Genomic DNA, 12,440 nt, shown 5'->3' with positions numbered 1-12,440 from the left:
ACAAGCACTCAGGCTTACAGGCCCAGTCCTTCCTTTCCCTAAGGAGTGGGGCCCTCCAGGGACCAGCATCCTGTTCCTTTGCCGGATCAGGACGAAGGCCCTGAGCCAGTTTAATACCAGAATATTTATCCAAAAATCCTCTTTGTCTATTGATCCCTGGAGGATCCACTTTGAACAAATATAGGCACACCTCTCCAGGGGGTGGCTTCACAGGGCTGATAACCGGAGGAATTACACTAGCTTCCACCTCATACTAGAGAAGGTACATACAACTCCACCATAACACACACACAGTGGCATTGTTAATATACTGGCGTCCAAAGATATTAACCCTAATTCAATAAGGTTTGCCGTAACTCATTAAAGTTTATCTTAATTCCATGAGGTCTGTCCAGGATATGGCAGGACATTGTCAGTCTGTCACAGAGTTCACTACTGTATTTAAGACATCCCAAAATTATTATTATTGTGGGAATTACTGTAGTGCCTACGAGTCCCTGTCACGGAGCAGGACCCCATTGGGCAAGTCTTTGTACATACACAGAACAAACACAGTCCCTGCCCCAAGGACATTAAGTGTAAGACAAGAGACAGCTGATGGATACAGGAGTACCGGGAAACAATGATGAGACATACCGGTCAACATACAGACCAAGAGCCTAACGGTGGTCAGGGCTTTTGTAGGCGTCATGGCAAAGGAGAGTTTTGAGAAGGGATCTGGAGGCTAAGGAGATGGCTTTGTGGATGATGACGGGGAGCGCTCCCAAGTGTGTGGGGCAGCGTGGCAGAAAACACGAAAGAGGTTGTTTGAAAATTTGACAAGTGGAGGAGTGAGGCTGGCATGACGGGCTGAGCAGAGATGAGCATCAACAGCTTAATAGAGAATGAGAGATGAGGGCTGGGGTGGGCGGAGACCATGAAGGGCCCTGAAAGTGAAGACAAGCTTGTGTTTGATGCAACAGAGAAAGGAGAACCAAAATCTGCAACAAGATTTTAAAGTTGGCAAGAACAGACAACCCTCAAATCCAAAGCTAACACCGGTGGGTGTTCAAGACTCTGGGGTCTATTCAACCAATCCTAGCATTAAGATGCAGTATTGTGCCAAAATAGTCTTAACTTAAAAACCTATGCATATTACCAAATTACCCTCTACCAGAGTCAAATGGCCTCGCTCCATTGAAGCCAGAGCTGGGTAGCTGGCCCCATTGATTTCAATGGTGGTGGAAGTCAGACTTCAAGGCTATTTCAGTCTTTCTCATAATGAAAAATGCCATGGGATCTACTCTGTTATTGGCTACAGGGGAATCCTCATGTGAGAAAAGATTACTCACAGGAGCAAGGGTTTATAGGGCTGGGCTCATGGTGTTTACATCTGACAACTTGGGATTCATTATTTACATTTGCAACCCTGTATGAACAATTTCTTGGCCTTTAAACTAAAATCAAGAGTAGCTTCAGTTTAAGAAAGGCAGCATTGCCTAGCAGATAGAGCATTAGACTAGGACTCAGGAGACCTGGGTTCTTTCCTGTCTCTGCCACTGGCCTGCTGGGTGACTTTGGGCAAGTCACTTCCCTACGCTGTTCCTCATTTTCCCCATCTGTAAAATTGAGCTAATGACATTGACCTCCTTTGCAAAGCACTTTAAGATATACTGATGACAAGTGCTATAGGACAGCTAAATAAGTATTATTCTATTAATACATGATAGTTTCTGCTCTTGCAGCAGGATGGACTCAGTGGGCTGGATGCTTAGTTGATAATAATTGGTGTAGTGCCTCTGAGATCAATGGAGCTACTCTGGTTTACACCAGCTGCGGATCCTGTTCTCATAATATAGGTGAGAGGTTTTTCGTAGGAGTGGGTGGGTGAGATTCTGTGGCCTGCGATGTGCAGGAGGTCAGACTAGATGATCATAATGGTCCCTTCTGACCTTAATATCTATGAATCTATGTTCTTCTTTAACTACTACAAGCCTACATCAATGTTCTAAAAAAATTGCAACCATGCCACCTAGTGGACAGCCAGATAACTTTATCTTTGATCAAGTTTCCTCATTACCATGTCATGTTTTTCAGTGGTTATCAAACTTTTGTACTGGAGACCCTCTTCACATAACAAACCTCTGAGTGCGACCCCCAGCTTATAAATTAAAAATACCTTTTAAATATTTAACACCATTATAAATGCTGGAGGCAAAGCGGGGTTTAGGTGGAGGCTGACAGCTCGTGACCCCCATTTAATAACCTCGTGACCCCCTGAGGGGTCCCGACCTCCAGTTTGAGAACTCCTGTTTTACGCTATTGCAATGTGCAAAGCAAAAGTTACCCTATTTAGCAAAGTCAATTCTCACTGTAGGATCTGACCAGAATGATTTTCTTTGTGAGATATTAGTTGGTGAAAGGGTAAACATAAATGTCCTTTGGCAGACATGTCTGATAAAAGCTCATAGATTCATAGATTCCAAGGCCAGACTGGGACCACTGGGACTATGTTGTCTGATCTCCTGCACCACACGGGCCAGAGAACTTCCCAAACTAATTCCTAGAACGGAACTTTTAGAAAAAACATCTAATCTTGATTTAAAAATTGTCACTGATGGAAAATCTACTACGGCCCTTGGTAAATTGTTCCAGTAGTTAATTACTCTCACCATTAATATACACCTTATTTCTAGTCTGAATTTGTCTAGCTTCAATTTCCAGCCATTGGATCATCTTAGACCTTTGTCTGCTAGACTAAAGAGCCCATTATGAACATTTCTTCCTTATGTAGGAACTTATAGACTGTAATCAAGTCACCTCTTAACTTTCTCTTTGTTAGCTAATTAGATTCCTTGCTTACAGACAGCCCCCCAACCTGAAGCAAATACCCACCAGCAACCACACACCACACAAAAAAACCTCTAACCCAGGAAACTATCCTTGCAACAAAGCCCGTTGCCGACTGTGTCCACATATCTATTCAGGGGACACCATCATAGGGCCTAATCACATCAGCCACACTATCAGAGGCTCGTTCACCTGCACATCTACCAATGTGATATATGCCATCATGTGTCAGGAATGCCCCTCTGCCATGTACATTGGCCAAACCGGATAGTCTCTACATAAAAGAATAAATGGACACATATCAGACGTCAAGAATTACAACATTCAAAAACCAGTCGGAGAACACTTCAATCATAGAATCATAGAATATCAGGGTTGGAAGGGACCTCAGGAGGTCATCTAGTCCTACCCCCTGCTCAAAGCAGGACCAATCCCCAACTAAATCATCCCAGCCAGGGCTTTGTCAAGCTTGACCTTAAAAACTTCTAAGGAAGGAGATTCCACCACCTCCCTAGGTAACGCATTCCAGTGTTTCGCCACCCTCCTCGTGAAAAAGTTTTTCCTAATATCCAACCTAAACCTCCCCCACTGCAACTTGAGACCATTACTCCATGTTCTGTCATCTGGTACCACTGAGAACAGTCTAGATCCATCCTCTTTGGAACCCCCTTTCAGGTAGTTGAAAGCAGCTATCAAATCCCCACACATTCTTCTCTTCCGCAGACTAAACAATCCAGTTCCCTCAGCCTCTCCTCATAACTCATGTATTCCAGTCCCCTAATCATTTTTGTTGCCCTCCGCTGGACGTTTTCCAATTTTTCCACATCCTTCTTGTAGAGTGGGGCCCAAAACTGGACACAGTACTCCAGATGAGGCCTCACCAAAGTCGAATAGAGAGGAACGATCACGTCCCTCAATCTGCTGGCAATGCCCCTACTTATACATCCCAAAATGCCATTGGCCTTCTTGGCAAGAAGGGCACACTGCTGACTCATATCCAGCTTCTCGTGCACTGTAACCCTAGGTCCTTTTCTGCAGAACTGCTGCCTAGCCATTCGGTCCCTAGTCTGTAGCGGTGCATGGGATTCTTCTGTCCTAAGTGCAGGACCCTGTACTTGTCCTTGTTGAACCTCATCAGATTTCTTTTGGCCCAATCCTCTAATTTGTCTAGGTCCCTCTGTATCCTATCCCTACCCTCCAGCGTATCTACCTCTCCTCCCACTTTAATGTCATCTGCAAACTTGCTGAGGGTGCAATCCACACCATCCTCCAGATCATTTATGAAGATATTGAACAAAACCGGCCTGAGGACCGACTCTTGGGGCACTTCACTTGATACTGGCTGCCAACTAGACATGGAGCCATTGATCACTACCTGTTGAGCCCGACAATCTAGCCAACTTTCTATCCACCTTATAGTCCATTCATCCAGCCCATACTTCTTTAACTTGCTGGCAAGAATACTGTGGGAGACCATGTCAAAAGCTTTGCTAAAGTCAAGGAACAACACGTCCACTGCTTTCCCCTCATCCACAGAGCCAGTTATCTCGCCATAGAAGGCAATTAGATTAGTCAGGCATGACTTGCCCTGATGAATCCATGCTGACTGTTCCTGATCACTTTCCTCTCCTCTGAGTGCTTCAGAATTGATTCCTTGAGGACCTGCTCCATGATTTTTCCAGGGAGCTCAATGCTGGGTTTATAGGGCTTAATGCTTCACAGAATCGGGTGCACAGATTTGTCTGATCTTCCACCCAAAAACGTCAGCTTCCTCACTTTAGAGCTCTGTCTCTCCCGCCTCCGCCCCAGAATCCTGACCTCTGGTTCCATGTGTAACTGACAGAGCCACCAGCTCTCCCTGCTCTGACTTTTCAGGCGTTGTTTAATGTTGTAAATTTGGGGGTTTAAAACATCCAGGTTGAGAGATGGGCACCTGTCATAAATATAAAGGGAAGGGTAAACCCCTTTGAAATCCCTCCTGGCCAGGGGAAAGCTCCTCTCACCTCTAAAGGGTTAAGAAGCTAAAGGTAACCTCGCTGGCACCTGACCAAAATGTCCAATGAGGAGACAAGATACTTTCAAAAGCTGGGAGGAGGGAGAGAAACAAAGGGTCTGTGTGTCTGTCTATATTCTGTCTTTGCCGGGGATAGACCAGGAATGGAGTCTTAGAACTTTTAGTAAGTAATCTAGCTAGGTACGTGTTAGATTATGATTTCTTTAAATGGCTGAGAAAAGAACTGTGCTTAATAGAATAACTATTTCTGTCTGTGTATCTTTTTTGTAACTTAAGGTTTTGCCTAGAGGGGTTCTCTATGTTTTTGAATCTAATTACCCTGTAAGGTATCTACCATCCTGATTTTACAGGTGGGATTTCTTTATTTCTATTTACTTCTATTTTTATTAAAAGTCTTCTTGTAAGAAAACTGAATGCTTTTTCATTGTTCTCAGATCCAAGGGTTTGGGTCTGTGGTCACCTATGCAAATTGGTGAGGCTTTTTATCCAACATTTCCCAGGAAAGGGGGGTGCAAGTGTTGGGAGGATTGTTCATTGTTCTTAAGATCCAAGGGTCTGGGTCTGTAGTCACCTAGGCAAATTGGTGAGGCTTTTTACCAAATCTTGTCCAAGAAGTGGGGTGCAAGGTTTTGGGAAGTATTTTGGGGGGAAAGACGCGTCCAAACAGCTCTTCCCCAGTAACCAGTATTAGTTTGGTGGTGGTAGCGGCCAATCCAAGGACAAAGGGTGGAATATTTTGTACCTTGGGGAAGTTTTGACCTAAGCTGGTAAAGATAAGCTTAGGAGGTTTTTCATGCAGGTCCCCACATCTGTACCCTAGAGTTCAGAGTGGGGGAGGAACCTTGACAGCACCACAGCCAGTTGAGGAGGAAAAGACATAAGTCATGAAGAACAAAGTTTGGCTCTCAGACACCAGGATGGCTGCGGGACTGGCAGTCAGAAAAACCAGCTCTTCATTGGTAAAGTGACTTCATTTGCTAGGGAAATCAGTGAGAAGCTGCCAATGTGCCATCCCAGATGGTTTTTTCAGTCTTCGGAGCACAGCTGCACTTTCAGTTCAACGTAAGGGCAAAAGCTTGTGCTAGCTCTACTGAAACTAACCTGGTTCACCCACATCTGCTCCTCCGACCACAAACAACCAGATTCTGCTACATTTACAGCAAAGAGTTCTCTCCTCCGCGAGTAGTCTCGTTCCTTTCAACGGGGCTACTTATGGATCGCTCAAAACCCGGGTCTGCACTTCTTCCCACCGGGGCGGCTGTGACCAAACCAACCTAACAGCATAAGCAGTTCAGATGAGACCCTTTCTCAGAGGGTTATACCCACCCAATGGTCTTCAACAGCGCCACTTCCGTGGTTAAAACAAACTGGTGAGCAGTCCCATGTACAAAAGCAGCTTCCATTACTGCTCTGTGCTCTAAAAAAAAAAGGAATTGATCCAGTTAATACATTCTTAGTCCACTCCCTCACCCGTGCTAAATATTATGGGCCAGATTTTAGGAATCGGCGTCAAGAAAAATATATGCCTGTCTAATTTGCATGCATTTCAGTAGAGTCTGCACGGTGAAATGGATCGTTTTGTAAAAGAAACCAAGATGTTTGGAGATCTAGGTCAGAAACTCAGTTCTGCACTATCTTATGAAAAAACAGAAAAAGCTCTTGAAGGGATATTAAGATGGAAGGTTGATTTTACTACCTGGTGTTCCAATTGCTGGCACATAGGCAAAAACGACATTTGATCTTCGCTTCAGAGAATTTTCTAGATTCTGAAGCTCCACCAGCGTTGTAATATATTTAACTTCGTTAAAGAGGAGGGCACTGAGAAGACATAAAAATTTCATTTACAGCGTTCTTCAAAAGAAACCAGAGAATTTTCACCCACAATTGCAGGCAAAAACCAGAGCAGGTGCACCTCTGGCTACCTGCCTCAGGAAGCAGCAGATGCAACTGCTCTGATTTGCTCCGTAATTCATTTTGCAGGGCTAAATTACACCAACAAAGAGGCCAGCTTCAGCTCAGTTGAAAATAGTCCCCCAGGTTGTACTGAGTTCATGTTTACGCAAAGCTTCAGGCAACAAGTGAAAAGACAAAACAAATGATTTCACACTGAATGTTCGTTCTACTTACAACAGGATATTGGCTACAATGGCATTCACATCGAACAGGGCATCTGTGGGGAATTCTCTGAGCAACACGTTACCTCTGGGAAAGAGAACAAACCACCAGGTCATAAATCAAGATAGAGGTTATTCGTCCTTGTAGATGATTTCCTGATTCTTTTTGCAGATTCTAAGCCCAGAAGGGACCATTCTGATCATGCAGTCTGACCTCCAGCATAACAGGCCATATAATTCCTGCACTGAGCTCAATGCCTTTGGCTGAACTAGTGCATTTATCTTTTAGACAGACATCGCCCAAAATGCTCATCTGAGAGGAGACAAGAGAATCCTCTTAAATGGGGCAGGTCAGTTAAAAGGAAAGCGCTTGTGCAAGGGATGTGAACGTCAATGGGAGTTGAGCACCTAACTCACTTAGGTGCTTTTGGTGGTGTCTTCAATGTAACAAGCCTGCAAGAGATCCAGAACGAATCGTGTAATTAGCCCACTTTGCATTAACTTCAGTGCACTTTGGATCAGATCCTTTGTCAGGTATGGAGTCTGATCAGTGGTGAGCAAATGTAACCCATGCTTACTCCGAGTGGTGCTCTGTCCCCCTCTAGTGGTGGCTGGGCCACACAGGGTAGAGCTGACTGGGAATTTTTCATCAAAGTGTTCTTCAACTGAAAATCCAATTTTCACAAAATATTTTTGCCAAATATTTTCAGTTTTCCACCATGAAAATCTAAATGAAATATTTCATTTTTGATCAGGTCAATAGCTCCTGAGCCATTCAGTGCCTCGTGGGAGTTGTAATTTGGGTGCCTCATGCCCCCATTCTCCTCCATGGGCCAGGCTCCCTGGCTGGACTACATTTCCCATGATGCATCATGGTCCGCCCTCTGGCTGAACCTCTACAGTGCATCAAGGGAGTCATATAACCATGGGAGATGCAGTCCAGTTTTTTTCCCCAAAATGAAATCCTGCAGTCTAGCATACTCTCGTCTCTATTCCTTGTAACTTCAGCCTCCTGGTTTGTTAAAAAGAAACCAAAAAAGTGTTCGCTTATACACCAGTTCTTGGTGTAAAATGACTGAAGTTGCCTTGTATAAATATTTGTTTCCTCCAAAATAACACCAAGCAACTTATCTCCAACAAAGTCAAGAAAATCACACTAAATTCACCCAGGCACCTCTTGTATGGTCTAACCCCTTCCTCCCATTCCCATCTAGTACTATTACAGGGCAATGATCTATCTAGGGATACCTAATCCTACCTGGGCATGGGAAGGGGAGGGGGGGGACCAGATGACCTCTTGAGGTCCCTTCCAGCCTTACATTTCCAGGACTCTATAAGAGTGACTTGTGGTATCCATTCCATCTATTCACCTAAATCACGATTTTAAATTGAATCTTCCATGCTGATTCATCATTGAAAGATAAAGGTTCCTCCCTGTACTTCCTGGATAATCTGAGAGGCTTCTAGGACTGGCAGACAGCTTGTCTACTACTTACGGGCCTGATCTAAAAATGGAGCTCTTTCCACTAGTTTCAAAGGATCATGATGGAAAGAGTCTCCTTCATTGCTACATCCTTCCAGTGCCTGACATGTCAGCTTGCTGACGTGGTTTCCTTAAAAACTTGCAACAGAGAAGCTTTCAAAAAACAATCCACAGTATTTTATTTAGTCACTAGAACGCAATAAAACTCCATTCACCTGAACAGGTATGCTTTCATTAAGGCATTTTCTTTCCCACAGTATCTTGATACCTCTTCTTTGAGACAATTAACCTGGGTACGTAAAACAAGTCGTTATAAATCTCAATGCACAGATACCTACAAATATATAAAGTTGGAAGCATTTTATGGTCCAACTGTATGAAAGAGAACTTTTAAAACCTACTGTATATGCAAAAATGCAATTAAGTGATAATGTGAATGGGATCCAGTGTTACAGATAAGATTTTACAAGCACAGAAGTCAGGAAATTCCAAGTCACGGTTCTCAAACAAACATAATTTAGCTGCCTTCATTCAGTTTCACCCAGTTACTCCTATAGGAAGCCCAAACTATGTTTGGATAGCAATGTACTAATCTGCATAGTAGGATAACATTTATGTCTTAATAGAAAAGGCTGAGGAAAATTTCTTTACGCTTCTCCTCAAACTGAAAGCAAGCATGTGAAATTTCAGCCAAAAGGTCATCTCTGAACCTGCCTCAGGATAAGGATTAAAGGTTCAGCTCGTTGAAAAATGTCCGTCCCCCCCACAGTAAATGTAGATTTTTTTTCCAGCCAAAATTTGAATATTGAAAATATAACCGTTTAGAAATGCTGCCATAGTGCCTCCCATTGTCCTCTGTGGGCACGGCTCGGACTACATCGCCCATGATGCACCATGACCTCCCCTACTGGAGATGGGAGGGGATGTATCATGGGAGTCCCTCGCCATGATCCATGCAGGGAGACTCCTGCACTCACATGGAACCCAACTGAGTTTAATGGAGCTCCATGCAAGCCGGGGGTTTGCCAGCAGAGAGCCAACTGCAGGATCGGGCAGATGACAGCAGCACCTTCCCAGCGAGCAGCCTCGCAATGCTAGTGCTGGAGTATAGAGAGAATTATCTGCTGTCAACACATTAATACATCTGTTACGCAGACAGTGACAACATAACCACCTGTATGGAGAACTGTCCCATGTGCCCATGTGATCAGAATTACGGCCCCACCAGATAACAGACGTCTACATTTCTCAGCTAGGAAAATAAATGACATGTTCATTTACCTTCACCACTGAAATCCCATAGTCCTGGAGCGCTCCAACTGAGTTCCCTAGCTGTTCCAGAAACAGACGGGCACCTGGAGAAACTGAAACACCAATAAGAGCTGTAAAAAGAAAAGGAGGACTTGTGGCACCTTAGAGACTAACCAATTTATTAGAGCATAAGCTTTTGTGAGCTACAGCTCACTTCATCGGGTGCATTCAGTGGAAAATACAGTGGGGAGATTTATATACACAGAGAACATGAGACAATGGGTGTTACCAGACACAGTGTAACAAGCGTGACCAGGAAAGGTGAGCTATTACCAGCAGGCGGAGGGGGGGGAGGGGGACAGATGACACACAACATGGGACCTTTTGTAGTGATAATCAAGGTGGGCCATTTCCAGCACTTTACAAGAACAGTTGGAGGGGAAATAAACATGGGGAAATAGTTTTACTTTGTGTAATGACGCATCCACTCCCAGTCTTTATTCAAGCCTAAGTTAATTGTATCCAGTTTGCAAATTAATTCCAATTCAGCAGTCTCTTTTTCCACTGTATGCATCCGATGCAGTGAGCTGTAGCTCACGAAAGCTTATGCTCTAATAAATTGGTTAGTCTCTAAGGTGCCACAAGTCCTCCTGTTCTTTTTGCGGATACAGACTCACACGGCTGCTACTCTGAAACCTGTCATTATGCAAGGCAATAAGAGCTGGTTTCTCTGTATCTCTGGTCCTCTTGATTATCAGGTAGAGTAGCTAGAACAAAACCTAATGTCACCTAATCTCTCTGGACCAGACTGAGTTACCCTTACTCGCCCTGAGTAGTATCTTGCTCCACAAGTTTCCCCACTGATTTCAGCAGGGCTACTTGTGGCATAAGCTACTCGTCAACACAGATACAGGTATGACAAGCTGGCCTTATTTGCCTCAGTTTCCCATTTTACAGAGAGGGGCAGTGTTACTTCCTCTTCCCCCCAGGAGGCACTTTAGGAGAGAAATACAACCCCCTTTCAGCAAGCTAGTCCACAAGAGGAGTTCCTTATGCGCACACAGAGCGCCGATGAAGGCAACAGGGTCTGACAAAGACACAGGGATCTTCCCAGGCCGCTCAACCTACAGGTTGGATGCCTCCAACAGGAACAACAATAGGAAAGTGCTCCCCTCTTCACATTTCTGTGATCACCGGGAATATGCAGGGGGTTTGGTAAATTCCTGCTCTAAGAGGTGTTCTGTCAAACTATTTAGGGTTTCAACTTTTCCAAGAACTGTGACCATTTGATTTGCGCCATTGCCAAAGAGGCCTTTTCCACAGCTACAATGTTATTCCCTCTCACAAGCACGTGAAACATTCCCCTCGAGTTGCTTATTTCTCCTGCGAAGCCAGGATAATGAGAACCCCCACGCATTTAAAATACATACCGTCTCGACTAAAATAAACTAGGGATGCTCTTCCTGGCTGCAAGCTACCGAAATAATCCTGGGGGCTCAGCTCTTGCAGTGTATTTGCATTTCTTGCCGCAGACATGTAACAAGTACATAACAGGAGGAGAGAGCAGCAAGAAAGCCTTCCGTTCATTTGGGGGAGCATGATTTCCTCAGTTAAAGTCACTGCAGAAGCCACGTCTGGAAAAAAAAAAATGTGCTTGCTGTTTACATAGATTTCCAGATCTGTGACTGTAATTTACAAATGTGACGAGACCAATAAACACCAACGATTAAAATGCGAGTTTATCTAACTGTAAAAATAGCAGATGGATTCAGTTACAGCAAAGCTAATGTTGATTACAATTGCAGGCCGTTCCTGTTTCTTATTAATTACATTTGCAACTGCAAAACCCTCTGTGGTTGTGGTTTGGGGCTGGGGATTTTTGTTTAGTTGGTTTGGTTTTGGTTTTTTTGAGATGGTTAGAGAAAATCAAGTGTCCAGCAATGAAAACAGTGCCCACCTACACACAGATATTTCAGATCACAACTCCTCTCCCCTCTTGTTAGTAACTGATTAGGATCAAACTAGCTTCACACACTCTACTGATCATGACTTGCATGAACAAAGAGCTTCCCAAAAGGCCTGATTAGCCGTTTCTTTACTCCAGTTTTACACCAGTTCCATTAGAGTGAAATCACGGTAACACAAGGGCCAGCCAAGCCTTTTTACTGGGCACAAATTGTTTAAGAAGAGAACAGACACGTGAGATATTTATTGCATTTCCCCCTCATCCATGCACAGAAGGTGAAAGTCACACCCTCTTCTCCTTGAGGCAAAGCTGGAGTGGGGACCTCTATGAAACTTTGGGAGCTGGATCTAGCCTCCAACTTTTTTGCGCAGTATGTAGGCCAGCCCTGCAGTTGCAATTGCCATCCCTGGAGCGGCACAGAGGCCAGAGCTCCTGCAGCAGGATCTGTGTAACCAGTAGCGGCTCCCCCTCTCCGCCCCGCCATGCTGCTTGGTGAGGAGCTGACACAGAACCCCCTGAATCTTAATGGGTTGCTCTCTCCATGGCTGCCCCCCCACACACACACACACACTAGCAACACTGCAACTTGGCTCTGTTGGGGAGCCTCCCACAGACCCTTGGCCTTTGGGTGAGCTCGACCCAGCAAAAATCATGCATCCAGTTCATCAAACCTCCCAAAGCTACGGAGTGCTGTTCTTCTATCCAGAACCAACACATATAATAAGGAATCTTTGCAAGAACATTGCAGGATTAGAAAATGTCACCCATATTTGATTCTCCTGT

General features: G+C 44.5%; 1 protein-coding gene across 6 annotated transcripts in view; it reads right to left on the bottom strand.

Moving 5' to 3' along the window:
• TXNDC16 (thioredoxin domain containing 16) overlaps positions 1–12,440 on the bottom strand; it is a 78,025-nt gene that overhangs the window by 45,043 nt on the left and 20,542 nt on the right. For 5 of the 6 annotated variants that reach the window (XM_077819623.1, XM_077819622.1, XM_077819624.1 and 2 more), the window contains 6 exons: positions 11,122–11,325; positions 9,722–9,804; positions 8,656–8,729; positions 6,971–7,045; positions 6,540–6,661; positions 6,170–6,260 (listed from right to left, as the gene is read on the bottom strand). In XM_077819623.1, coding sequence (XP_077675749.1) covers positions 6,170–6,260; positions 6,540–6,661; positions 6,971–7,045; positions 8,656–8,729; positions 9,722–9,804; positions 11,122–11,290 — 614 coding nt within the window. In that variant the 5' untranslated portion in view covers positions 11,291–11,325. The remainder of the gene's footprint in view (positions 1–6,169; positions 6,261–6,539; positions 6,662–6,970; positions 7,046–8,655; positions 8,730–9,721; positions 9,805–11,121; positions 11,326–12,440) is intronic. The other variant, XM_077819625.1, reaches the window with a different exon arrangement.

Source organism: Eretmochelys imbricata, chromosome 6 (assembly GCF_965152235.1).
Source record: "Eretmochelys imbricata isolate rEreImb1 chromosome 6, rEreImb1.hap1, whole genome shotgun sequence".
NCBI lineage: Eukaryota > Metazoa > Chordata > Testudines > Cheloniidae > Eretmochelys > Eretmochelys imbricata.
Note: the sequence above shows the minus strand (reverse complement) of the source record. Positions and strands in the feature narration are given on the sequence as shown.